Here is a 25,174-nt window from a genome sequence, read left to right on the forward strand (position 1 = left end):
GCGTTCACCTGGGCTGGTGAAGGAGAAGACTACCTTATATGTATCCGTACGCAGAGAGAGAGAGAGGAGGAAAATGGTTACGGCTTGGCATTGAGAATTCTGACTCAGCAGTTACAAGGGTGCGCGTCTCAATCGCGTGAAACGAGCTCGACCAGGGTCTTGTTCTTGATTGCTGCCATGCGCTCGAAGTTCATCCACGCCAAGAGGATATGATCATCACCACCACTCGGCATCATGCCTCTCGGCTTTGAGCGCTTGAACGAGCGTACGCAGCGCCCCAACGCAAACATCAACTTCATCAAAACCGTTTCTACAGGTGCCGACAAAGCCATCGCCGAGGAGTTTCTGTCGCGAATCGCAGCACAATGCTATCCCGTCATGAAGAAGCACTACATTACCGTCATGTCACTTGAAGAATACCCTTCCAATCCCGAGTTCCTGGGCCGAAATTTCAATGCCGGCGAAGTCATCCAGTTGGTTCTCAAGGACAAGCAGGGACGATGGCTGAGCTTCAAATTCGTGCAAATGGTCATGATGCATGAATTGGCACATTGCAAGCAGATGAATCACAGTAGGTCCTTCTGGAGTGTGCGGAATGAGTATGCCAAGCACATGGAGGATCTATGGAAAGACAGGTACGAAGGCGAAGGACTGTGGGGACGCGGGCGTGGGCTCGCACATGGAGCATTTGTGCATGCCCAGCCGCCGGACAATACACAGATACCCGAACATCTCTGTGGTGGAAGTTATCGGAGGAGAGGGCAAAAGAGAAAGCGAGTGGGCCAACATGAGCAGGGGGCCGGGGAGAAACTGAGTTATGCAGAGAGGCAACAGAAGCGAATACGGAGGAAGCTAGGGAAGCATGGTGTCAGTATGAAGAGCGAAGTTCTCGGGGACGACGAACTGACCAGAGGTGCTCTCGAGAGAATGAACGGCGGCAAGAGAGCGGCGGGCAAGCCAAAAGTGGCCAACAGCAAGCGAGGCAGAGATCTACGAGCAAATGCTGCTTTGGCCCGCGTCGAAGCGCTGAAGCAGTTGACATCGGTGAAGACTCCGGAGCTCGATAACGATGTGGAAAGTGAGACAGAATCAGAATGGGAAGACGGCTCAGCTTTGGGATCTCAAGGCAATGCCATAATCAAGGACGAGCACGGGCATGACATGGTTAACGTATGTGGTGAAGGCGAGGACGACGAGGAAGGTGCTGGCAAGGAAATGAACGAGCTTCGAATGCTCAGTCGTGGACTCAGCCAGAACTGCAGCGCAAGCACATCCGGCAAGCCATCATCAAGACGACCTGTCGATGCGGAGTCCCGAACGCAAAGCGAAGCAGATGCCGAGTCCAGTTCCCAGCCGCGAGAGGCTGTATTGAAGCAGGAACTGGGTTGTTCCAGTAGCGAGAGAACTGCTGGCGCAATTCTGCAATCCAAGGACCAGCACAACCCGCTCCTGATCGAGCTTTCGGAGACTGAGGGTGCTCTGGCAGGCCAAAGCGGGAAGATATCATCATCGGCTCCCAGAACCGCTCCGTCGACTGCGCCCGGAAGCACAATCACAGACTCTTTGAGGAGGTCGCCACATCCAGTGGATCACCAGCCTATCAAAAATGCTATCTCGCCAGAGACCACAGAGGCGCCAGTATCACTCGCAGGGAGCGTTCCCGATACGATGGTCACCTGTTCAATGTGCTCTACCAACAACGAGCCGGACGCCCCAACGTGCGTACTCTGCTCACATGTCCTGTGGGCTCGATTAATGAAGGGTGCCTGGTCTTGTGTATCAGGAATGTGTAAAAACAGCTCATATCTCAATCCTGGAGATGCTGGCAGATGTGGCGCTTGCGGATGCTCACGTCCGCAAATAGAATCTATGTCTACCGTTGGACAACAATAACCTGGTGATACTGTGTCAAGTACAGAAGCGCCGTCTGCTGGACTGACGGGCGCTGATGTGTTGTGATGGGACTGGAGACCTCGGTATAAGGCAATACCTAGGTACCTAGGTATCGGGAAGTAAGATGTAATATGTATAGTTATATGTATAATTATCAGATACATGTATGTATAGTGTTGTATACATGTAGTTACCTTACCTGAGACAGCACATCGTAGCATCTCTATAATTCACAACATCCTCGTGCTGCCCCTCGGTCGCACTTGCCTCACATCGCCCACCGAGAATGACGATCACATTGCGGGGTGTGCCAGCAGGGAAGCTGTCACGCGAATTCGTGACAAACCCACTCCCTCCGCCTTCACCTGAACTTCCACTCAACGACAACAACAATCAGTTCACACCCTGACGACACTCGCACACACACACACATAGCAAATTACCGATCATGGCACCAGCGACAAAATCCGCAGAATTCACGACGGCCGTCGAGGACAGCCGCAAGCTCAAGGAGAAGCCAACCAACGACCAACTACTCGAGGTGGGATATACACATGTCGTGAATCGGGAAGTTGTCCAGTGCTAACTGGGCCTAGTTGTACGCACTGTACAAGGTCGGAACCAACGAGACCGAGTTCGAGAAGGCTGAGAAGCCGGGCATGTTTGACTTGAAGGTTGGTATCATTCTTCTGGACTTCCCCGAGCAGTGGAGCAGCTGTGGCGCCTCTGTTCCTGAAAGGTCGAATGCTACGCCGAACATGATATGCTGACACGAGGTTTTCCACTCACACATAGGGCAAGGCCAAGTACAACGCCTGGAAGAAGGAGGTTGATGCTGGCACCACGCCAGAGGCTGCGCAGAAAAAGTACGTGGAGCTGGTGGAGAAGCTGAAGAACGAGCTTGGATACAATGCTTAGGTCAAGCATGAAGTGCGAGGGGAAGACGGCAGCGTTGATGGCATAACGACGGCACGCGGACATGAAGCTCAGCATCTTTATACTTTCTACAGCGTGGTATGAGAATGCCGCTCGACTCGACCAGTCTTGGCGGACGATCCAAATTTTTGACCATCGTCTCTGGGAGCAAGCTGCCGAACATGCGTGCGTGATGATTGAGCTCGCAGTCGACCATCCATGCCCTGTAAAGACGAGACCCTCAACAATGGCCAAAGTTGGGAAAGTATAGACGACGGCTTGGACGGGTCAAATGCTAACACTGCACAAGCTGCATTTATGTGCTTCTTCGCCGAATTCCTCCGCAGGCTGTTGAATGGACGCAGCAGCACGTCTTTCTTAGAGTCTGTTTGCAGGCAGGACCTATGCTCACAGGTACCTTCTACTTCGGCTGTCAGTGCTAATTGCAGAGGTTGCACAGAATACGAGGGGTCCGTTCTAGATACCAAGGGACTTGCCCAACGGCGTTCCCGAATAATTGTCCGAGTTTCTTGCGACGGAAGAGGAATGAATCATACCTCCGTATATGATATATCTATGGAGAAGCGATGATCTAGCCAACTATCACCTTTACTGCACTCTTGCGCTGAGCTAGCTATCTATACCTCCAGGAGGTAGGTGGTGTCTGTTCTCATGATGGTCTAGACTGTAGACAATTTGTCTTGGCATTGTTGCCGTGGCTGGAAGTATATGCACTATGCACCTTACTGTAGTGTAGCTGAGAAGCATGTCGATGATGCTGTTTATTGTTGCTTGAGACTAATAAAGTACCTCCTAGGTCGTCCCAGTTTAACTTGGTGATGAGCGGAAAACGGCACAACTCTACGTCAACAGGAATGAAGTTGTAGTGCTCGCGCAGGTCCAAGGATGGCATTAGATGCCTTAGGCTGAAATCGTGCGGTGACCTCGGCCCCAGGCTACAAGGCACGTGCCGAGTGCCGACCGACGGTTGAGATTAGACTTCCGCTCCTCTGGCGGTCTGGCGCCGTCCCTTGCGTCCCCATGGGGTAGTCCTTCAACTAGTGGCACGAGATAACGCCGTCGATCAGCAGACCGGAATGCTATTCTTCCTCCTCGGCCGCACCGGGCATCGGGAAAGTCGGCGAGTACTGCAGGTTGTTTGGAACATTGGTCAGGGTCAGGGCAAGAGAGCGGATGGTGCGTCCCACAAACCGACTTTGGCACAGCGCCGAGGCTATGGCGACGACGTCTTGAAATGGCCCGGCCAGCATGTCTTACGAGACGACGACGATGCACGCGACGCAGGAAGCAAGAGTACGTGGGGCTTATCATGGGATAACAATACCGGTCGCGACCGGCGAGAGCATCTCGGTCACCCCGAAGGAGAAGGCGATGAGGGCGATGAAGGCGATGCTATTCTCCCACAGAACCGCACTCGAGACGACTTGTTGGGTATAGAGAGCCAACTCGACTTGTGGGAGCGCTTCGAGAGCGAAACCGCCCAGGGCCCATACACACCTGCCCAGAAGCAGACTGAAGCCGACGAGGAGGCTCCAGAGCCCGCGATCCTGACAAATTCGCTCTTGGACGTGGATTATAAGAACGAATTGCAGCCAGCGTTGGACAAGAGGGCCTCGGATCTCGTGATACGATGCTTGTACGCTGCTGCTCAGGTACATGATCAGGACTTCCTCGCTTCCATATCTGCTCCAATGTTCAGCCAGATACTGGAGCTGTTAGAGCCCAATCAATTCGTGGCAAAACTTGGCACGGCGCACATTGAACTCAGTACCGCATTGGCGGCGTCGATGAACATCGCCCCTATGCGTGAGGTAGCATTTGAATACAATAAAACACTCCTACGGATCTTGAAGGATCGACGCTCGACAGGCCACATTCCCACGCTCGACGATTATGTATTGCTCCTTCGCAGTGCTCGGCTCTTAGGAAGCCATAAAATGGCCGGCATAGTATGGCGTAGTCTTCTGAAAGATGGAATCCAACCAGACACGCGCTGCTTTAATCATTATATGGCATCCCTGGTGTGGAATGGCATGCACTCGGCTGGCTCCAGGCACAAAGTGCGCGCAATACCGTTTTTCATGATGGCCAGGAGCGCAGCTCATCGCGACCGTCGCTTCTCAAACTACCGTGTCGGCGATCGTGGCGTCAAGGAAGAAACGATGAAAGCATTCGGGGAAATGTTAGCGTTTGGAGCGGTGGCCGATCATGAGAGCTTTCAAATCTTGATTACCGCTTGCGCACGAGATGGCGATATTGCTACTGTCAAGGCCATTCTCCAGCGTGTGTGGGGCATTGATGTGCAGAGCATTATGGAAGGCAAAGACGAGGCCACGATCGCGCCCAAGTCGTTCTCGGATGACTCGCCAATACGACCACAATCCAGCCTTCTGTTTGCCCTTGCTCATGCGTTCGGCATTAACAACGATGTGCCTTCAGCACTTCGGGTCGTGGATTTTGTGGCACGGCACTATGAATTGGAAATCACGTCGGAGATTTGGAACCAATTGTTCGAATGGACCTTTGTGCTCGCGCACCAACGCCGACCAGACGCTCCAGAAAATGCCGGGAAGCTACCTATAGGAAGCGTTCTGGGTCTATGGGAGACGATGACAGGTCCTCCGTACTTTATCAAACCAACCCTGGGCATGTACTCCCGACTCATTAGCAATCTAGTTGATCGAAAGTACACCTCAAAGATTATAGAGGTTATGCGCGAAGCAATGCCGCTACACCGTGCTGATGCCGATGCGGCCCACAAGGCACGGAGACGACTGGCGGCCGCTGTTCAAGAGGGCAAGCCGGTTGACGACATTGAAATGAGTCGAAAAGAGTGGGAGTATACTCGCATGATTCACGCTCGCAACGTCTTCTGGTTGCGACGCTGGGTCCGACAAATTTTGACGTCTTTGAACATACGGAATGTTTTTGACGGAGGCAAAGCCAAATTCCTGGACGAGCTTCCACGGGTCCTCTGGGAATGGCGACGATATGCGCCTCGCAAAGTGCAATATGAAATTGCATCCGGCTTCATCGACTTGGAGTTTCACGAAGAGCGAGATGCGAGCCGGCGGCGGTCTGCTGACCGACTGCATCCGTTGAAGGAGAAGAGTAGGAGATATGTCGGCAACGACTGGGCGGTGGAACATAAAATGTCAGACAAAAATCTCGAAGAACGAGAGCAACGCCGCTGCAGCAAAGCGGCAGCGCGAGAAGAGCAGAACTTCCGTAGACTCGTTGGCGGCCACCTTGCAAAGGAGTTTGGCAGCGCTCTGTGAGCACAGTAACCACGTTCGACAGTACCATGTCAGTGCTTGTATAGGTTCATAGGTACCTACTACTTACCTAGTCGTCAGCACGAATTAATTCTCTACCGCCGTGCCATGACGATATCATCATATCTCTATCCGGGAGCGCACTTTTTATTTATCACTCCTTCTCTTTCTACATGGAACGACATCCAAGTTGTTGATTACAGTGGAGTATTCCTAAGAATCCATTTTGACAGAACCTATCGATCCTTATAAATCACCAGCGAATTCCAGATTCTTGTGAACAGCTCATTCTTCTTTTCTCGTAAACTTGTGCCCAGTACCACCCCAGTGATAAGTAAGAAGTAGCACCGACCCAATCCCCCAAGCAATGAAGAGAGAAGAGAAGAGAAGAGAAGAGACAACAAAAAAGAATCTCTCTGCTGCCTTCTCTCTCATCACCCCCTTCCCTAATCACACATTGCTGCAGCTGTTCTCATCCTCACTTTTGGTCGGGTCGTACAAAGGACAACAATTCGCTCCATCAATACGATAGTCAGGCCGATTAAACTGCTTGCATCCGTCTTTAAACAAACTCCTCAAATCGTCCGACATGATATTCGGGTGTCGACACTATTATGGTAAGGTAAGTATCATTCAATACGATTAGCAAAAAGCAAAAGCAGAGCAAAAAAAAAAGAAAAAGAAAATATCGAACGTACATGCACCTCCTCCGCCTCCGTCCCAGGATGGCTCACATAAGTTTCATAAAGAGGATCTCCCGCGAAATTCTGCTCGGGAATTCCGTCGTGGAGCTGTTGACAGAGACTTCCTGTCGCGCCATCTTCGGGGATAATTTTACCGTCCGAGGTGGCTTTGTAGCAGAGGCAATGGGCTAGGTCGTCGGGGCCGGATGTTGAGTTGTCGGCTGCGAGGACGAGGTGGTGGTTTCTGTCGAGAGGGATTAGTTTTGTTTCTTTTTTCTTTTTTTTTGTTTTTCCCTTCGGTTCAAGTAGGGAGAGATTTTCTCTTCTTTTTTGTTTCGACTCGCCCCGTAATTGGAATTTTTACCTACTTGGACATCAATGCGCCCACGAGAGCGGAGACTAGCAACTGCGACCACATGGTTCTTTTCTTTTTATTCGGTGGGATCGAATTTGCGGCGTGACGACAAGTTTCAGTGGCGGGTACTAGGGAAAGGAAGAAGAGAAGAGATATGGACGTGGGCCGGTTCGTCTGATGTATATATATACATAATGCAAAAAGACCAACAGCGAGAGTACCTGGTTCGGGGGTACTTCTCAATTTCCACGGCTCGATGGAGGTTGTTTTCGTTGTTGTTTTTTTGTTGGTTGGGTTCCCCTTTTAAAATACAAGGATAGACCCCCGAGGGTTGGTGTTGGTAATTTCTTTCTTTCGGCGGGATGATATACATGTCACTTGGCAATAGCCGCACTGATTTCTGATGATGAACTTGACCCTGTGTTCTTGTTGGTCAGCTCTGCAGCATGCAAACACATGATCATACTGTTATACTGCTCCTACATAGGGCGAATTGTCAAGTATAGGGACGAGCCAGGATGAATTATTATGGATGAATGAATGAATGAATGGATGAATCAATCAATGAATCAATGAATCAATCAATCCATCAGTCAATCCATCAGTCAATCCATCAGTCAATCCATCAGTCAATCCATCAGTCAATCCATCAATCCATCAATCCATCAATCCATCCATCGATCCATCGATCCATCGATCCATCGATCCATCGATCCATCGATCAAAGTGATCAAAGTCATCAAAGTCATCAAAGTCATCAAAGTCATCAAAGTCATCAAAGTCATCAAAGTCATCAAAGCGATCAAAGTCATCAAAGTGATCAAAGTGATCAAAGTCATCAAAGTAGTCAAAGCAGTCGAAGCAATCGAAGCAGTCAAAGTGATCAAAGTAATCAAAATAAATAATCAAAGTAGTCAAAGTAGTCAAAGCAATCAATCAATCAATCAAAGTAGTCAAAGTAGTCAAAGCAACCAAAGCAATCGAAGCAATCGAAGCAATGGCTGCCGGGACTTCGTTGCTCCCCCCCGCAGTCAGTTGGTTCGCCCCTGCCCCTGTCTTTCTACTGTACACAGTGTACTGTAGCACTCAAAGCACAACTCGCTGATGTGATTCCCACAAATGGCCCTCACGACCAGGTATGTAGTTATAGATTCCATAAACTTCAATCATCATGAAAGAGTCAGTAAATCGTGATTGAAAGCAAGGACAAAAAGCAGTTACTTGGATGTCGGGTAATGGTATTGATCAGAATTCCAACAAAACGCCTCTTCTCCGCAACGTGGTCCAGACCTCACCTAGTAAGCGTCAGCCCCTGTGCATGGCCTTCACTCTGCCACGGGACTACCCTCTGCCGTGTTGGGCCCATTCCCTGTTGCTCCGGGCTGCCGCACACCAGCATCCTCCCACTTCTTCAACATCACGTTCATGCCAAACTCTTCGACTCGATTGCTCGCATTCACGTGTGGCATGCTCCAGTTGGGGTAACGAATCGAACGGAGCTTTCCTAGATCGGACGAGCGCCACGCAATACCGCCCATAATCTTCACCATCGTATTGACCGATTCCGGTAACCGGACGTGCAACTCTTCCGTCGCAGTGTGATATGCAGTCGCTGCCAGTCCGTGCGAGAGCGTCCAGCGTAGGCTTGTGGCCAGTGAGATGCGGAAGAATTCTTCGAGAGCGGCAATGGTGTCTTGTACTGGTCCGGCGTGTGCGGCTGCACGTTCGAAGCGTAGGTCAGGGTTCGCGTGCATGTCGTTCAGGCAGACGAACACACCCAGAACGGAGTGGTTGAGCAGGATGAAGGAGACGCACTTGAGGCCATATGTCTCGCGGAACGTCCGAATGAGCGTGGCGCCGTCGTAGCAGTTCTTCAAGGCCTTGAGGCGAAGATACTTCTCGAGTGTTTTACTTTCGATACTGGTCAGGTGCTCCACCTGGACGATCCTGCCGCCGAAGGTTCCAAACATTTGCGCATAGGTCCGCTCGTGAAGTGCCATCATGATACAGTGGAATTGTACGTGCAGGTCGTACAAGCTTGGCGGCATATTCGCTGTGAGGCGCAGTTCATCCGGCAGAGTGTTGTACCAGGTTTCCAGACGTTCTGTCAGGTTGATCAGCGTATCCGCATGCTCGCGCCGTCCATCCAGCTCGGTGGCGTTCCAGATTAGCATTCTGGTTGCTTCCCATAGGAGCCGTATGAAGACACATTGGTAGCGGAAAGCGAGATTGGCTCGAAGAGCGATGGGCTCGTCTTTGAAAGGATAGCCAATCTGGACGTGTGATTAGCATGCATCTCACGAGGGGGGGCTATTGGTTCTTGCATAAGTACCCAGTATATCTCTGTATCCGGCAAGACATCGTCGAGGTTGGGGGCAGATTCCCAATGAGTATCATCTCCCCCAACCATCATGCCTATTTTGTACGTCAGAGCGACATGCACGGCCATCCACCACACACAGGCTCGAGCAACATAGTACTCGGACTCCTGCTCCGTCATATCGGCACTCCGAACAGGCAGTGGAAGCCATCGGTTCAGAGTCGAAGCTGCACTTAGGTGGATTTCTCCTTGCAAGTCGTTGCCGCGGAGGAGGCATTCCAGCGCCAGGATGGCAAGTCCTTGTATATTGGTAATGCTCGGCTCCGACATTGCTGCGGTCGAGAGCCTTACAGCTTCGTCGTGGTAGCGCATTCCCTTCTCAAAGGAGTGTCCAGGTTGGAAGTGTTCTTCGCTCAGGTCCGAATTCAGGGATGCCAAGGCCATCATGGCATGGACCAATAGCGGTGAGCAGTATTGCGATGCGAGATTCCCACTACGCATGTCTCTCAGGAAGAGATCAGTCTCCACGAATCGCCATGTATGATTGAGGAAACAGAGAAAAAGCGAGATGAGGTGCGAGGCTTCCTGGTCGCTGGTGCCCGGGAGCCAGGGGCTAGCGGGCACCCAGTACAGTGGTCCACGGGCAGATCGTGAAATGATGGGCGAGTGGTGAGAGTTGGCGTGGATGGCAGCTGGTCGGTTCGCAGCAGTCAACAGATCACCCAGGTCGTCGAGCTGGACGATTCGGTCTCGGAAGGGGGTATATGCATCGTAAGAAGGAATATTGATGACGGTATTCGCCAGGAAGGCAGAGGCTGTTCCCTCGACTTGCAGCAATGTGGCAGTGGATTCGATGAGGCAGGAGATGAACTTGAATTGCAGACGCTGGCCTGCCGAGAGGAGCGGTGAGGATGGCGCGCCTCCGTGCTGCAAGTGGTCGACGAGCGATTCCAGATTCTCGCCCCGTCGGATGCGTCGAAAGATGGCCACTGCTCGGGCCTCATTGTCGCCGGCGAGCAGATCCCACAGCTGCTGGAAATTCGAGTTCCGGACTGTGGTTTCGTCGAATCGCCTCTTCCGTGCTTGCTGAGGAGTCTCACTCGGGACAGTGGTCTCAAAGATGCACTCGATATCCCGGCGGAGACAGTATGAGCATGGTCGAGCACCATTGCACTGGGCACGGTGGTGGTGTTAGCGCCGAAACGAGATGGAATGGCTTCTTTCGGACGTAGGATGAACTACGCTATGCCTTCTTACCTTGACTTTCTTGACCCGACAGTTGTCGCAAGCCGCAGCGACGGCCTGTCGCTTCAAGGACTGTAGCAGGCGGTCTGGCTCACTGTTATCTCGCGATTCTCTCGATTCTCGCGATCCGCGTCGGCTCACACTGGCGTTTGCCATCGAGTTGCGCCGGTCCCAGCGGCGGCCGCATAGAGCCTAGCTAGCCTAAGCACACGCAGACTTCGGTCAAGTGTTCTCCCGGTCCACGAAGGGAAGATAAACACGACGCGGTGATGGTGGTGAGGGGGCGGCTGGTCGAGGGAATGAATTGGGGAAGGGTAGATAAGCTGCTGAAGTGTTTCCAGTTGTTTGTCGTCGGAGGTCGGACGATAGCGCCGCAATATCATAGATGCACGAAATCCCTCGGAGACGTGTCCGCACAGATGAGCCACACGCACGTCAGTGACCCGAGTGAAGTCCCCCGATCAGTTATATGTAATTTAAGCGGGCCACATTTCAAATCGGTACCGCCATGGACATTGGACATTGGACACAGGGTCGGTGGGAGCGGGAACTTCAAACACTCGTGGACCCATTCTCAGGCTGGTTCCTGCTAAAAGGCGTCACTCCAAATGGAGGCTTCAATTCGTCCTTTGATGCTCTTTTCTGGAGACCGCTGAGATATGAGCAGCTTCTATTGCACGCCATGGCTCAGGTGGTGAGGGAGGCAGAAGAAGAAGAAAAAAGCAGACGAGGAGGTGGAGAAGGCGGAGAAGGAGAAGAGGGGGAGAAGGAGAAGGAGAAGAGGGGGAGAAAGGAGAAAGAGAAAGGAGAAAGAGAAAGAAGAAGCAGCAGCAGATGTATACTGTACCTCAGGAACAAGAAAGAAAAACAAGAAGTCATCTTTGAGTTTCACTCTTGAACCACGGACTACTGTACGTAAGCAGCGCTAAACTTTCTAGGTACATTTGGATAAGGTATAGCCATTGATTGCCCGTACCACTAACTTACTCCTTGCTTCAACGATCAGAGACACACCTCCTTCAGGTTCATGACTACAAATGTACCTACATGTACCTATATACTTTTGCCCCTACAGAACAACATTGCCAAGAACCAACGTGGATGTGATGGCGGATGGAGGCTTGCTGCCCAAGGCAATTGTCAATTCCTCCTTCACTGGACTAAGCCTTTCTATGACCATGCTCGCTGGTAATAATGTATGTAACGATAGGTTACAATCTGTGGGTGACCCCGTCTATATATTCTCGTTCCTCTCCTTCCTCTTCTCCCACTTCTTCTTCCCCTTCATCTATACATAGTCTATCTCGTTTCGACTAACAAGAAATGTATCGCCGCATATCCGAGTACCAAGAAGACTCCGCAGAATACTGCCAGACCAATCACATCATTCCACAGGGCAAGCACATCAAACCCAAAGCTGGAGAGAATGGCTGACCCGGGCACTTCGATGTTGAGACCATATTTCTTATCCACCAGAGAAAGATAACGAACTTCATTGACAATGAGTCCTTCGAAACCAAAGTGGAAGATGGAAAGCTACAGGGCACCCGTCAGTCAGCGTGTCGAACACGACAAAGAGGCACAGTGAAGAAAAAACCACTCACCGATTGCAGCCACAAAAGTGGTTTGGGTATCGTTTCTTGATTGAGCAAAAAGCCTCCAAAGAGAAGACTAAACAGCATGACCAGCACACCAAACAGATTCGCCACTCCTTGGTTGCGAACACAAATGCCGATCGTCAGGCACACCATCGCTGCAGCGAGGTTGAAGAGCACGATGAACAGCATGAACTTCAAGAATTCGCCCCAGCTGGGAATCAAGCCCGTCATCGGATACACGATGCATCCCATGATAATGGGTGGAATGAGTCGCAGAGGCACCACATCGAACACCACTTTCGACAAGTAGTATGCCAGGGGGCTGTAGTAGCCCTTCGATCGCTCGCGGAGGAAGAGCAACCGTTCGGGCGCGAAGACGGTGAGTGAGGTCAGAGTGCTGAAGCCAAAGAGCGCCAGCAGGAAGAAGAAGAATCCGAGTCGGTTTTGGAACCCTTTGAGGTCATCCGTGAGGCCATAAAAGAGGAAGCCGAGGAATACCGCCAACACAATAGCAATGGCGTAGTGGGTGAGCATGAGCATTGGATTGCGGTACAGGTTGCGCCAGGTCCGTCGTGATAGGATGACAAACTGAGTCGGTATCCATGGCTTGCGATACCCCTTGAAGTTGTTGCTGCTGGTCGTGCCGTTCGGAGAGCCCGGGCCATTTCCATTACTCTGCCCGGCCCCAGAAATCGCATTCTGAAGATCACTTCGCAATTCTGAAGCTACTTCGGATTGCTGGTACGATGATACGAGAAAGTCGAGGTTCGTACCAGTCGCGCCCTCCACAGGGGATGGTAGATTGACGGGGTCGTCTAGAATCTGTGGAGGTGGCGCTCCTTGTTGCTTCGAGAGCTTCAGCCACTGTTGTCGCGTGTGTTCATGATCGCCAAAGGTGCTGTCGCCTTCACTCGTCACACTGTGTGTGCTCGCAGGGACATCTGTGCTCTTTCTCGAGAACAGTTGCCGTTCCTGCTGCTGACGGATGCTCAAACTTCTCTTGCCTCGAGGCCGAGACGCACCGTCTTCTATCGATCCCCCAGTACTGATATTGCTGACACTGTGAATGCTTTTGACAGCCATGGTCGAGCTTGCACGAGTCACCCTGCCATCGTTATCGGAGTGATACTCGCCGTCAAGGTCGGCTGAGTCCTGCATCGTGCCAGCATGCATGGTCAGATCTACCAAGTAATCTGCAATGTTGAAGCCGGGCGGGCAAGAGTAACCTATGCTGGCAAAGTAGCTCTGGCACTCTCGGAAAGGTCCACTATAGACAGTGCGACCATACGATAGCAGGATGAGCTGGTCGAATAGCGCCACGATGTTTGAGCGCGGCTGATGGATCGTGAAGACGACAGTACGATTATAGCTCTTGACCAGAGTCACCAGGCATTCCACTACATTGAAAGCGTTGAAAGCGTCGAGGCCAGATGTAGGCTCGTCCAAGAAAAGGATACTGGGACTGGTCACCAATTCACATGCGATGCCAACTCGACGCTTCTCGCCGCCAGAGATGCCTCGCGCGCTCTCCTCCGAGCCGATAATTTGATGTCGAATGTGGTAGATGCCGAGCTGTCGTTCGACATCTTCGACCTTCTGTTCCTTTGCGGCGCGGCTCATCTCCTTCGGCAAACGAAGCAGGGCGGAGTCGAGGATAGTTTCGTGGACTGTCAAGGTGGGCAGCAGCGTGTCTTCTTGATCCACAAACCCTATCACATTCCTAAAGTCATCGTCAGGAATCTTCTCGCCATTGAGATAAAAGTCGCCAGTTGCCAGTCCGCGCTTCCTCTTGCGAGCCAGAATATCAAGGAACGATGTCTTGCCAGCCCCTGACGCCCCCATGATTGCCAAAAGCTCGCCAGGATGCACGGCGCCGAATACATTCGTCAAGACCTGCTTCCCCCTGATATTGTACGCAACGTTCTCGAAGAACAAAGATGCAGGCTTGTGGTCGGCGAGCAGTCTGGCGTTCTCCTCCTCTTCATCCTCCGAGAGATGAATGTAGCCCCACTTGTTGTCCTTCCGACGATTCATGAAGTAAACGAGGAGAACCACGGCCACTACAAAAAGTGCGACGCCAGAAATGACACCAGCAATGAGTGGCGTGTTGATGGTCTTGATGGGTCGAGTGTAGCCCGGGACCTCATTTTTGTACAAGCACTCGCCGCTGTGACACTTGAGCAAGATGCTTGGATCACCAAAGACACTCGATATCAGGCCATTCATAGCAGGCTCCGTGAACGTGCTTCCATCTTCCTTGCCATTGAGGGTGCTGACCGAAGTGAAGCCGGCAGGTCCCTTGATCTCCTGGTCGAGAAAGTCGCCAATGTCGATACTGCCCGACTCGCCACACAACATGCGACCTGGAATACAAGAGCACTTGATGTTCTCACATTTGTAGCTCGTGGTGTTCCTCGTGTCTGTAGCCTTCAGATCCCAGCTACACGTGTCCAGCGCGCAGTAGAAGCTCTCCCTCTGGTCCACCCAGAACTGAAAGTTGCATTCTGCTCTTTCCGCATTGCAGCTAAACGTCGCCTGGGGCTTCTTGTCTTTGAGAGTGTCCAAGATCTTGCGATTCGTGATGTCACATATCTGGTAATTCTCCTTCTGCACGACTCCCTCCCGGTAACAGACGCCATCTTTGCCCTCGGGCATCAGAGCGTTACAGGCATCGTTGGTCTGGCACACATTACAGTTGATGCCCGCCCAGCCGTCCTTGCACTGGCAGCGGTCGCCTTCTCGTGGCAGTCTGTCCTTGCCATCTGCCAGAGAGCCACACAGCGGCTGGCTACAGTCTTCGCCGCCAAAGCCCGAAGGACAAGAGCACTTGCCGCTGCTCTTGGTGCAGTTGCCATACTGCATACACTTGAAGTCACCCAAGTTGCAGTTAAAGCACGGCGGACAGTCCTCGGGTCGCTTCTCGCGGGCGAACAGCTGGAAGGGGTCGTTGCGGGCGAGGAGGTCATCGTTCGTGGTGGCGTAGTAGTGATTCGTGCTGGAGGCAGCAGTGGCGGCCCATGGTAGACACAGCAGCGTCAACGCAGACACAGTGCACATGGTACGCCACATGTCGGCGGAGGCGAGCTCAGTGGTCGGGTGGGATGGAAAGGGAGGCCAGAGCGGCGAGGTCGGTGTTATCGCATTGGTGCTCTCAGGACGAACAAGTCATATCACCCCGTGACTCCGGAAGCAGTGTGTGTTGTCGGATGGCACACAGTGGAGATAGTCGGCTGCATCGAAGGACAGAGACGCGGTTGACGCCTTGTTTGGAGTTGGTGGTCCCTCCTACCGCCTACTGTCACCTGTGGATACCTACCTAGGTACCTAGGTACATGTCTACCTACTGAACAGCTGATGGGTACTCCCGTCACTAATGTGAGGTAGCTTCATGAACTAGAACTACTTTAGCCGAAACCTCTGGGCCCCCTGTCCAAACACCAAATGGCACGTGGAGACGAGCATGTGAAAGGCGAGCCGAGGCCATCTCCCTCGCAGTGGTATCATTACGGTATATAGGTACCTACATGTACCTGACCTATTACGAAGGTATAAACACATGTAATACAGAGTATCCGTGTCGCTTACACTGAGTGATAACAATATCTTCCAGCTTCACGATCCTGTGGCCACAAGAATATTCACGCAAGGAGCCAATAGTCCATGCACAAGCAATGTCTCTGCAAATGTGCAAACCATGCTACTGTATCGCCACCTCTGAGCCGATCCGCGTTCACGTCCTCCATGTACGATCCGCACCTCCTGCACACCCGCCGTTGCATGTGCTTGGGCAATACGATCTTTCGAATGACATCGTACGCTCGGCCATCTTCAGCACGCCGACAGTTTCTCAGGTGTGTCAATGTCACATCCCAGAACATCAGATCGCTGAGATTCACATGCGCGGTCAACCGAGGCACCATGCTGTCAAGCAAGCTGTTTAACGGTTGCTCCAGTTCCGAGGGTACTGTGCCGTCGACAATCATGTCCGTCTCAAGCTGTCCTCGTTGTTCAACAGATATAGATGGCTGGTTGTAGGCGCCGCGGATAGCCACATCAAGCTCCGCTAGCATCTGTTCGAAATGCGGAAGCTTGAATGGCATAGCTTTGATGTGTTTCAGGATTGCGGTGAGTTCCTGTTGCTCTGCAATCGATCGAGCCCGCCCAAGGACAAGTTGGACAGCTTGCATGTATTTCACTATCCACATGGTCTGAAATCGAAGGACTACACGCGAGTAGCTGCACAACGCAAGGTGCAGGGCGATTGATCCAGACGACGTCACGAGGACCTCGAACGCTTGCTTGGCCGTGACACCAGACTCCAGGTTGCGCTTCACTTCGACAAGGGTGCGCACTACATACACCATCAGATCGATGCACCACTTGACGAGGCCTCGAAGCGAGTGGACCGCATCCGATGAAATGGATTTCATGTCTTGACGGCTGAGTGTTTGCGCGCATGCTGTGCTCGCCAGGCGAAGTGTGAGCATTGCAAAGGCATATTGCGCCGAAAAGTTGCGTTCGCCTGTCACCGAGTTGGTGCCAAGTGCAAGCTGTGCGCTCAAGCAGCGTGGCACGAATGGCTCCTTAAGTACAATCATCTGTTGTCTACTCTGATCTTGGCAGGAGATATCGGGTGTCCTTTGCAGCATGCGGAAAATCATCTTGACCACTCGGGAGCGAATTTCGACGCTGGCGTTGACCGGCAGCAGCGCCAAGACTTCGTCGTTGGACACGTTGTTGAAGCATAGGAAGGCGTACTGTCGAGCTATACACACCGTCGCAGCTTCGATGTATGCTCTATTGTCTCCCACGAGGGCATCTTCGGTTTCTTGCCAGCCGTGCGTGAATATCATGTTCTGCGTCGCAATTTCCCCATTGGCCCGTACTAATGCTAGAGCGCTCCCGTCAGAGGACATCGCAACGTGTACGTTCTGTGCACCAGAAGGGTGCCAGAAACCGGTCTGAGGGATGTTGGATACGATCTCTGTGTCGTTGAAAGAGCTTAACGTGTTCATGCTCACACGATCCCTGAAATCGAGACATCCGTCGCTGGTCGCAAAGGCTGAAATGGTATCAAATGCTTGCGACGCGAACGCCATGATAATCTTAGGAATCGTGGTGTCCGCTTGCCGCTTGAGAAGTGTGGCTTGGTGGAGTACATGGTTATTTGCGTCGCCAGAACCTTGCCTAAGCTTCTTAAAGCTTTCATGTAGCGTGGGTGAGTACGACTCGACCGTCCATCGTAGCACCGTGCTGGAGTAAGCTTGATTTTGCGAGCTATCCAACGACGCGGCCGAGTAGGTGAAGATAGCCTGTACGGTAGGCGTAGTGGGCGATAGTTGCGCAGCTTCAGGGACTGCAGGGATGATGTCCAGTTGTGACAGTTTTGCTCCGTCCATCTGCTGAGCGCGGACCATTTCCACTGCCGTCAAGTGATGAACATCCAATTCGGGTGATACCAGGGTATGTTGCTGGCTCCCTCGACTTTGCTGCGTGGCATTCCAGTGGATGGTGATGCGATAAAGTCGTAACTGCGAGCTCTGGTCTGCCGTAACAGCCAAAAGATCGGCACCATCTTCCCCCAAGGCGGCGTGCGTTAAGTACTCGTCCGACGATCGAACGGTGTGAAGCACTACACTGGTTGACTGCCAGCCCTGCCCTTCATTCTGGTAGAGCAGTGTAAGCTCAGTGGAGCGGCTAATGTGGAGCAATGCGTGGCGGCCTTCAGCCGGGTGATGCGCTTTCAAGGCGTGCTGATCACGGTGCTTGATCGGGGCTTCCCACTTGTCTCCGTTCTTGCGAGCCACATCGAGGTAAGGTCCCTGGAGCTGGTGTTAGTTATGCACTGGTCGAAGGCGCACGCCGCGCTCCGAGTACTCACTCTGAACTCCGCTGGGAAGAGTGCTAACCTACGTTCCGCCCAGCACTATCAGTAGATGTCTGGCATACATCTCATGCTCGGGGCCTACGTACCAATGCAGGCCGACTATGGCATTCATCGAGTGCTCATCGGTCTTCCGCGATAAGTCCCCACCGGCTGCCGGCACCATTCTGCTCAGCGCCCCTGTCAAAGTGTACATATGGACAACTCCGGCATCATCGACGACCGCAAGCTCTATGCCGATGCCATTAAACTGCAGATGGACAAAGACTCGTCCTTCTGGAGCTTGGATTGCATGCTTAGAGGGCTCACTGGCCGTCCATGCGCCTGTCTTGGGATGACGGACCATAGCACGAAAGGTGACCTGAGAGCCATCGCGGGCGATATAGGCTATGCTCCCAGTATTGGACCAAGCCAGCTTCCTGCAGCACCCTCGACTCTGCATATCGGCCAGGCGCACAAGCAATGCGGCTGGCACGGGAGGAGTTGGCATGGCAGTGACCAGATCACCCGTGGCCTCGCCAAAGAGGTCGTCCATGGTCGGGTCCATTATAGAGGTATCTGGCATACCACCTACCGGCCCTTCAATGCTGCCGATTTCCATAATACCTCAGCGGGGTTCTAGGATGCTCGTGCTGCACCTTATCCGTGAGGTTGCAGATAGGATGTTGGTGAGCAATTGGCATCGCGCAGCGTTCAAGTGGACGGTTCACTTGATAAGCTTCTTGAATCCAGCGTGTTGCAGCGGTCATTTGAGCCGTACTTCAGGTACCTACCTCAGGTAGGAGGTACCTAGTGTTGCAGCTTAATACCTGCCTGAGGTATAGTGCGCAACTCACCTCCGCGGAGCTGCTCTGCCGAGACCGAGCAGATTAAGTTCGGATTCGGTTTCCGTTCTGCATGTCCCCGGCCGCTGTGGAACCTTAAAGTCAGGTGAAGTGCATTGAGTGCCTCTACCAAAAGCTTAGCAACTTCATCGCAGTCTTTCGCAGACCAGGCCAGCTACCTAAGAGAGTTACGTAGTTCTACTGATTCTCGTATCCGATCGGAGAACAACACTCCCACATTACTGAGGTGCTAGACGGCAAGCACCAATAGGAAACATGGCAACATCCGAGCTTTCGACATCTGATGCACCAGAAAGCGTCAGCAACAGCACAAACAATGACAGCTCGCTACGACAACCGAGTCCGTGGGCTAGCAAATACAGAGGTGTACGTTGGGACAGACACCTTACTCTTTTCCCCCTTCTCCAATGCTCCCGATGCAAGCCTAACGAGAGACTGTCTAGGCCGTCGTAGAAGACCTCGACCCCTCACCGGCCTTCTCAACACACCCCACCTCCCCCATCGGCCACGCACTCATGTCCGCCCTCGAACGCGACTACACACACCTTACCGTCATCGACGAACACAAAACGCTCCTGGGCTACATGTCCGTACCGCGTCTCCGTGAATTGTTAGAACGAGGACAAGTCCGAGAATCGGATCCGGTGGAAAAGGCGATGCAGAAGTTTCAGAGAAAGGGCAGGAGGTATAAGCTGATTACTATGGAGACTCGGCTCGAGGAACTGGAAGACTTCTTCGATGGGGGCAAAGAGAAGCAAGAGTTTGCGGTTGTGACAGATCCAGCGAGGAGGTTTGTGCTGGGCGTCGCGACAAGGGAGGATTTGAAGAAGTTTGCGGAGAGGAGGCCGTTCTAGTCTGTTCCTCTTTCATTGCGCATGGTAAACGAGAAGGGAAGGTAAATCTGATGACTGGTCAAACTTTAGCAATGGCGCTGGAGGAGTTCAACACTTGACCCGGAGAAGCGGTACGACTTGCCTTCACACCGTGATTGATGGACTAGGTACGTTTGGGGATCAGCATCTGCGTACTCCAGCTTTTCACATATAGTCGTGTGAACAAGTTCCAGACTTCGGCCCTTTTTCAGTAGCACGCACCTAACCAACGACCCGAGTTTGCAATATCGGCAAACACCGCTGGCACGACCGCATGGAGATGTTACCTTACGCTCGCACATCGGGATTGTACGTGCTCTCAAAGATGTTGCATCGAATCTTTCGCCGAAAGACTGACGCCTTTCTACTAGAGCAACCAGCACTGGGGTCTTCAATGGGAGTTCAAGGAGAGTCCGTTCAGTGAGAGGCCGAAGTATGATCACGACCACCCTTCAACTTGCAAGTCTCTTTGGCGGGAGCAGATGAACAAAACAGCTATTGCACCCAGCTCCGAAGCGAAGACAGCAAGTCCCAAGCAATACTGACCAGGATGCGATGTAGCCCTGTACGACAAAACTCTTGCCTTGTCTCGTCCATTTTGAGTAGTCTATACTAGGGCTAAGAAACCAAAACTTTGTTAACTTCTTGTTGCCGATGCCATCTGCCTCTATATGGCTAGTATATGTACTTCTTTCTGTCTCGCAGTAGAAGAGAAGGTACAGGTATTCCACTGCATGAACCGCACCACACTTCACCCGTCTTGTTGTTATCTCGAGCGGCATATACATGTAGGTAGTCTACGACAATAAGGTAGCCTAGGTAGGTAGGTCCATATCAGTCCGATCGCTTTTCTGCGTTCTCCCGTATGCTCGACGTAGTCAATAGCATACCCGCTCCCCCAGAGCATATGAGACCCAATCCGTTCCCTCCGCGTGTCTTGGAGGTATGCGTAAGGTACCTGAGAAGTCTAAACTCGGCTGGCCTACTAGTTGACTCGATGTCCTTCTCCTCTCGTATCACGAATATGCCTTAACAGATTGAGTAGGAGTCGGAAAGATGATGCGGTATATACATGTAGGTAGCGGGAGTACCACCGGAAAGTACACCCGGATATTGCCGAGCAGTATGAACCCCTGCTAGCAGAAGATCCACCCGGGTTCCAACATTACTTACCATTGGCCTCTCATACAACCGGACCATGAACATCTTCAAGCGAAACAAAGGCAAGAAAGCGCCCCCAAAGTCCCTAGAACAAGATCGCTCGCTCGACGACGAAGATGATGACACGGTCGAGGAGAACAAGGAAGCGCCAAGCTCCAAGAAGGCCCTGATGAAACAGTACCTCAAGCAAGCACAGTCCTGGACGGCCAAAGAAGCGAACGAGGCGAAGAAAGAACTGCAAAAGGCCGCAGGTCTGGGCGCTCGACCGGATGTTGTTCCCGAAGGCGAAGCGCTCGTCAGTGGCGAGCCGAGGACGGTAGAGATCGGTTGGGTGAGCACTCGAGGTTCTAGGAGCCTCATATGAAGAGGATCCCAACTGTACTAAACCACCAACTCCTGGCTGATGATTGCGATGTGATCCTGCAGCACCCCGTAGCAGGCGCCACGGGAAAGTGGTTCGCCGAGAAGACGATCATCGGGAAACAAATCTCCCAGAAGATTGGCAACTACCCCGATCCGACACAGCACTGGGCAGTCATTGTGGGCGACTATGTACATCAGCTGTGGATGGTATGACTGGCGGACCACGCCCCTCTCTGGTACAACAACTTCACATCTTCCGGAGACAGGCTGACTCATTCCGTACAGGACGAGAATCTCGACATCATTTACATCAACGAGACGCTGAAACGAGACGAATGGCACATCTTCGAAGTGGGAAAGACAAGATTCAACGACCAAGCCGTACGCGAAGCCAGCCGTATGACCATTCATAACATGTGAGTGGACTGCTTGATACCGATGGGAATCTTGCGCCTCTGCCACTCCTGAACACGACGCTGATTGAGCTTCCCCTCCTCTCTGCTAGGCGCACAAAACGTCCCGCATACAACCTCATTAGCAACAACTGCCAGAACTTCGCCGTCGAGCTCCTCAAGGCCATTCAAGTAGGCGCGCATCGAGAGTTCGGCACCACCTTTGCCATTTACCAGCGTGCGACGGGAAAAGGCGCCATTATGGATTTATTCGCCGAGAAACCCGATGCAGATCCGCCTGAGTTACAGGACGATGAGGCCGAAATTCCGCCAGTGAAACGACAGGATACGTTGAGTTTTGCGCAGCAGGTGATGAATGATAACACGACGCAGTTGGATCGTCACGGAGAGCCGCAGAAAAAGTGAAATTCCTTGACACCTAAAAGATGCGCGAGAGAAAAATAAATGGAAAGATAGCCCCCTTGCCCTATGTGTTTGTCGTCGAAAGGACTGAAGCGTGCCTGATTCATTGTATTAGGTATCGGAATAATCTTGACATACAAGTGTCACTCGCTCGCGATGCCTTCCCCGGGCTTTCAATATCTACCTATCTACATAGCTAGGCAGTGCCTGCAGGACTGGAGTCCATTGTCCTCTCAATCATTACCTTATCATCGTCAAGCAAACTTCGCCTCCAGATTTGACAGAATAGCCTTCACTTCGTTAATTGATCTTGTCCACAAAGGTATCATATCCAGATGGAAAGCCCGAGAACTTCTCTGACTCTTCCAATTGACGACGAGGATGTTTTGCGTTGGCAGCAGCGGCAGGGGAAATCGCTGCGGCAGTGTTAAGAGGCTGCTATCGAGGATTCAAGATGAAACTAATATACAATATCGCGTGGTCATGTGTGAGTTATAGGGCCCTCCTTCCCCGCCGGGCCTTAGGGGAGCTACGTAGCACCTCCTTTGCTACTTCTATAATAAATGCCGGTCTCCTTTGAAGACACCCCCGTGCCCTCATCGTCCTTATTCGTACCTAGAACACATTATCCCTTAGGCTCGCTGCCCACGCCGTCCTCAGTAGGGTCGGTAAGGTTCTCCTTAAAGTCCCTCTTCAGCAGCGGTTTTCTGCTTCTTGGTTGAAGGCCTTGCTTATCCTCCGCGAGGTCGCAGAGGTGCTTTATTACGTCCCTCTTCGTTCCCGTTACTGTTACTGCCCCTCGTCGTCAATACCTATAAGAGCTACAGTGCTCTGAAGCGCCTCTCCCAGAGTAACTGTGAAGTTTCCAAGCTTCACAAATCATTGGTTCCATGGTCGGCTCAGATGAGGGTGTCACCAGAGTGTTTGCGTACGCCCTCGACAGTTACGAAGGGGTGTAGATCGTAGGCCTATGAGTAGGTAAGATAACGGGTATTGGTATACGTCGTATACTGATAGGATGTCGTCGGAAACAAATGAAAATATAGGTATATAGAATATAGCGGATGGCCGTAGCTTGTTAGGGAAAATTACCTGTACAAGCTACGCACGAGGACTTCTTCTGAGGTCAGATTCTAGTACAGTCTCTCTCTTATGTGGTCAGTCGTGTTTGCTGAGATCGGGTCCCGCTTGTCCGTATATAGAGTGAGCTTGGGGGCCAATGAAGGACTGTGCTGGTAGGCCACACTTTGCCACAAAGAAGGTGCTTGTCATGGAACAAACAAACATCGATTGTGGAGGCCATTGCACTGGGTTTGGCTGAAATTCGCGCTCATAGAGATTGTATACGCCGGTGCACTACCTTGATTGCGCTGTGTATGTCTGAAGTGATGAGAAGGAGAATCAACCGCTAAATGTCAAGGGGTATCAACATCGCCTCATGGACGGACAACCTCATGAGAGTCGTCGAACTCCTCTACTTCTTCCGTGCTATCACTGTGATGATCTGCACCCTCATATTCGGATTTTTGTGATTGCGGCTGCGGAGCGACGCCCTGTCCCCCGAAGAAATCTTCCGTTTGCAGACCTCTCACGGCATCTCCTTTGATCTTCGAATTCATATTCTGCCCGCTTGATCTCTGCGCCTTTATGTACTCCCGTATGGGCACCATGGCGGCATCTCGACAGGCCTCTTTGATATCCGATCCACTCATCTCGGCACTCGCGCGAACGAGGGCATCCAGATCAAAAGCTGGCGATCCGTTGGAGAATATGCGCCGATCGATCTTGGTGTCTTGCAGAGTCAATTCGAAGATTCGTCGTCGTTGCATAGCGTTGGGCAAGCTGACGGGGAATTTCTTAGGCAGCCGTCTCAGAATGGCCTCGTCAATGTCCTGTATCCGATTCGTCGCGCCGAGTATACATATCCTCTGACTTCCACCAGCTGCTGTTGATGACGCAAGACCGTCCCAATGTGTCATGAACTCCGCCTTTACCATTCCACTGGCCTCATGTTCTCCGCTTCGTCGCTGTCCGAGTACAGCATCAATCTCATCAATGAACACAATGGATGGCTGCAGTTTCCGAGCGAGGGAGAAGACGGCCGCGACTAGTTTGTTGCTATCACCATACCACTTTTCGGTCAACGTGGAGATGTGCAGATTGATAAAGCAGGCTCCACTTTCGCGCGCGAGTGCCTTTGCCAGCATCGTCTTTCCACATCCAGGTGGACCATACAACAAGACGCCCGACGGAGCACTCAGAAGTTTCGAGTGGCCGGAGTACAGATGAGGCATGGTCAGCGGATAGATGACGCTTTCGCGCAGTTCTTCGATGATTTGATCCAAGCCACCAATATCCTCGAATGTCACGGGAATCTCCATGGGTGCCACCACTTCCGAGGCAATGGTCTGCTCATAGGAGTTCAATGACAAGTCTCGCCGCCTCAGCCTCCCATGGTAATCCGACTCCTCACCCTCGCCCTCGCCCTCGCCATCTCCTTCCGCCTCGTCGTCGTCGTAGGAATCCTCGTCGGCGCGGCCGTGGTTGGAGAAGAGGGAGTAGAGGCGGGACTCGATCGCGGCCTTCTTTTTCTGGGCATCCTCCTTCGCTTTGTGGTCGGGATCGAGGAAGGCGATGGCCTGGCGGGCGAGAAGGAATCCCAGCCCCGCCTGTGCATGCACTCACATACACTCTCTTGTCAGCCCACTTCGGTGTCACGTGGTGTAAGTAGTTGACATACGAAGGCAATTCCCATGAGTATTTCTGGAGCATTTGACCACCAGCTGTTGTGTTGGACAGCCATGATGGTGATGATAGCAATCGGCGAGAGGAGGAGGAGGAGGAGGATGGACGATGGACGATGGACGCGGGAATGCGAGACTCGGCTTGGCTTCTTCCTCAGGCTCTCGCTTTCACATGACTGTAAGTG

General features: G+C 52.2%; 10 protein-coding genes across 10 annotated transcripts; 5 read left to right on the forward strand and 5 right to left on the reverse strand.

Annotated features, from left to right (window-relative positions):
• Positions 1–234: 234 nt before the first annotated feature.
• Positions 235–3,328, forward strand: SEPMUDRAFT_131675 (WLM-domain-containing protein; the record flags this gene model as incomplete). The annotated part of the gene is made up of 4 exons (XM_016902442.1): positions 235–1,718; positions 2,329–2,434; positions 2,490–2,567; positions 2,689–3,328. The coding sequence occupies 4 exons, from the start codon at positions 235–237 to the stop codon at positions 2,809–2,811; spliced, it is 1,791 nt and encodes a 596-aa protein (XP_016764264.1). The 3' UTR covers positions 2,812–3,328.
• Positions 2,278–3,328, forward strand: SEPMUDRAFT_81625 (uncharacterized protein; the record flags this gene model as incomplete). The annotated part of the gene is made up of 3 exons (XM_016910281.1): positions 2,278–2,434; positions 2,490–2,567; positions 2,689–3,328. A coding segment is annotated over exon 3 (300 nt), but the record flags the coding sequence as incomplete, so codon positions are not given.
• Positions 3,329–3,905: 577 nt separating this feature from the next.
• SEPMUDRAFT_61742 (uncharacterized protein) lies at positions 3,906–6,204 on the forward strand (the record flags this gene model as incomplete). Its single annotated transcript, XM_016909574.1, has 1 exon — positions 3,906–6,204. The coding sequence occupies one exon, from the start codon at positions 3,906–3,908 to the stop codon at positions 6,105–6,107; it is 2,202 nt and encodes a 733-aa protein (XP_016764266.1). The 3' UTR covers positions 6,108–6,204.
• Positions 6,205–6,554: 350 nt separating this feature from the next.
• Positions 6,555–7,205, reverse strand: SEPMUDRAFT_115192 (uncharacterized protein; the record flags this gene model as incomplete). Its single annotated transcript, XM_016901139.1, has 3 exons — positions 6,555–6,713; positions 6,803–7,031; positions 7,156–7,205. 3 exons carry the CDS (start codon positions 7,203–7,205, stop codon positions 6,555–6,557), a joined length of 438 nt encoding a protein of 145 aa, XP_016764267.1.
• A 2,371-nt stretch (positions 7,206–9,576) lies between these two features.
• SEPMUDRAFT_27748 (uncharacterized protein) lies at positions 9,577–10,785 on the reverse strand (the record flags this gene model as incomplete). Its single annotated transcript, XM_016908433.1, has 2 exons — positions 9,577–10,635; positions 10,720–10,785. Coding segments are annotated over 2 exons (1,125 nt in total), but the record flags the coding sequence as incomplete, so codon positions are not given.
• Positions 10,786–11,806: 1,021 nt separating this feature from the next.
• On the reverse strand, positions 11,807–15,480 carry SEPMUDRAFT_147792 (ATP-binding cassette sub-family G member 2). Its single transcript, XM_016904528.1, has 2 exons — positions 12,312–15,480; positions 11,807–12,243 (listed from the first exon to the last, which is right to left on the reverse strand). The coding sequence occupies exons 1-2, from the start codon at positions 15,372–15,374 to the stop codon at positions 12,007–12,009; spliced, it is 3,300 nt and encodes a 1,099-aa protein (XP_016764269.1). The 5' UTR covers positions 15,375–15,480; the 3' UTR covers positions 11,807–12,006.
• Positions 15,481–15,853: 373 nt separating this feature from the next.
• On the reverse strand, positions 15,854–18,939 carry SEPMUDRAFT_61751 (uncharacterized protein). The gene is made up of 3 exons (XM_016909575.1): positions 18,279–18,939; positions 18,187–18,214; positions 15,854–18,127 (listed from the first exon to the last, which is right to left on the reverse strand). Exons 1-3 carry the CDS (start codon positions 18,788–18,790, stop codon positions 15,944–15,946), a joined length of 2,724 nt encoding a protein of 907 aa, XP_016764270.1. The 5' UTR covers positions 18,791–18,939; the 3' UTR covers positions 15,854–15,943.
• Positions 18,940–19,173: 234 nt separating this feature from the next.
• Positions 19,174–20,533, forward strand: SEPMUDRAFT_61752 (uncharacterized protein). Its single transcript, XM_016909576.1, has 3 exons — positions 19,174–19,400; positions 19,478–20,215; positions 20,278–20,533. Exons 1-2 carry the CDS (start codon positions 19,290–19,292, stop codon positions 19,886–19,888), a joined length of 522 nt encoding a protein of 173 aa, XP_016764271.1. The 5' UTR covers positions 19,174–19,289; the 3' UTR covers positions 19,889–20,215; positions 20,278–20,533.
• Positions 20,534–21,105: 572 nt separating this feature from the next.
• On the forward strand, positions 21,106–22,401 carry SEPMUDRAFT_81638 (uncharacterized protein). Its single transcript, XM_016910282.1, has 4 exons — positions 21,106–21,398; positions 21,494–21,637; positions 21,716–21,846; positions 21,936–22,401. Exons 1-4 carry the CDS (start codon positions 21,237–21,239, stop codon positions 22,246–22,248), a joined length of 750 nt encoding a protein of 249 aa, XP_016764272.1. The 5' UTR covers positions 21,106–21,236; the 3' UTR covers positions 22,249–22,401.
• Positions 22,402–23,406: 1,005 nt separating this feature from the next.
• Positions 23,407–25,038, reverse strand: SEPMUDRAFT_147795 (AAA-domain-containing protein). The gene is made up of 2 exons (XM_016904529.1): positions 24,986–25,038; positions 23,407–24,914 (listed from the first exon to the last, which is right to left on the reverse strand). Exons 1-2 carry the CDS (start codon positions 24,998–25,000, stop codon positions 23,682–23,684), a joined length of 1,248 nt encoding a protein of 415 aa, XP_016764273.1. The 5' UTR covers positions 25,001–25,038; the 3' UTR covers positions 23,407–23,681.
• Between the last annotated feature and the right edge of the window lie 136 nt (positions 25,039–25,174).

This window comes from Sphaerulina musiva (assembly GCF_000320565.1).
Source record: "Sphaerulina musiva SO2202 unplaced genomic scaffold SEPMUscaffold_2, whole genome shotgun sequence".
Lineage (NCBI taxonomy): Eukaryota > Fungi > Ascomycota > Dothideomycetes > Mycosphaerellales > Mycosphaerellaceae > Sphaerulina > Sphaerulina musiva.

Excerpts from the sequence above, each read along its gene's own strand:
- SEPMUDRAFT_147792 (XM_016904528.1), bottom strand. The coding sequence starts at position 15,374 with ATGTGGCGTACCATGTGCACTGTGTCTGCGTTGACGCTGCTGTGTCTA. Across the intron at positions 12,244-12,311 it reads CACTTTTGTGGCTGCAATCG|CTTTCCATCTTCCACTTTGG; the intron begins GTGAGTGGTTTT and ends GGTGCCCTGTAG.
- SEPMUDRAFT_61751 (XM_016909575.1), bottom strand. The coding sequence starts at position 18,790 with ATGGAAATCGGCAGCATTGAAGGGCCGGTAGGTGGTATGCCAGATACC. Across the intron at positions 18,215-18,278 it reads GCCATAGTCGGCCTGCATTG|GTTAGCACTCTTCCCAGCGG; the intron begins GTACGTAGGCCC and ends GGCGGAACGTAG. Across the intron at positions 18,128-18,186 it reads TCTTCCCAGCGGAGTTCAGA|GGACCTTACCTCGATGTGGC; the intron begins GTGAGTACTCGG and ends CACCAGCTCCAG.
- SEPMUDRAFT_61752 (XM_016909576.1), top strand. The coding sequence starts at position 19,290 with ATGGCAACATCCGAGCTTTCGACATCTGATGCACCAGAAAGCGTCAGC. Across the intron at positions 19,401-19,477 it reads GGGCTAGCAAATACAGAGGT|GCCGTCGTAGAAGACCTCGA; the intron begins GTACGTTGGGAC and ends GAGACTGTCTAG.
- SEPMUDRAFT_81638 (XM_016910282.1), top strand. The coding sequence starts at position 21,237 with ATGAAACAGTACCTCAAGCAAGCACAGTCCTGGACGGCCAAAGAAGCG. Across the intron at positions 21,399-21,493 it reads GGACGGTAGAGATCGGTTGG|CACCCCGTAGCAGGCGCCAC; the intron begins GTGAGCACTCGA and ends GTGATCCTGCAG. Across the intron at positions 21,638-21,715 it reads ATGTACATCAGCTGTGGATG|GACGAGAATCTCGACATCAT; the intron begins GTATGACTGGCG and ends CATTCCGTACAG.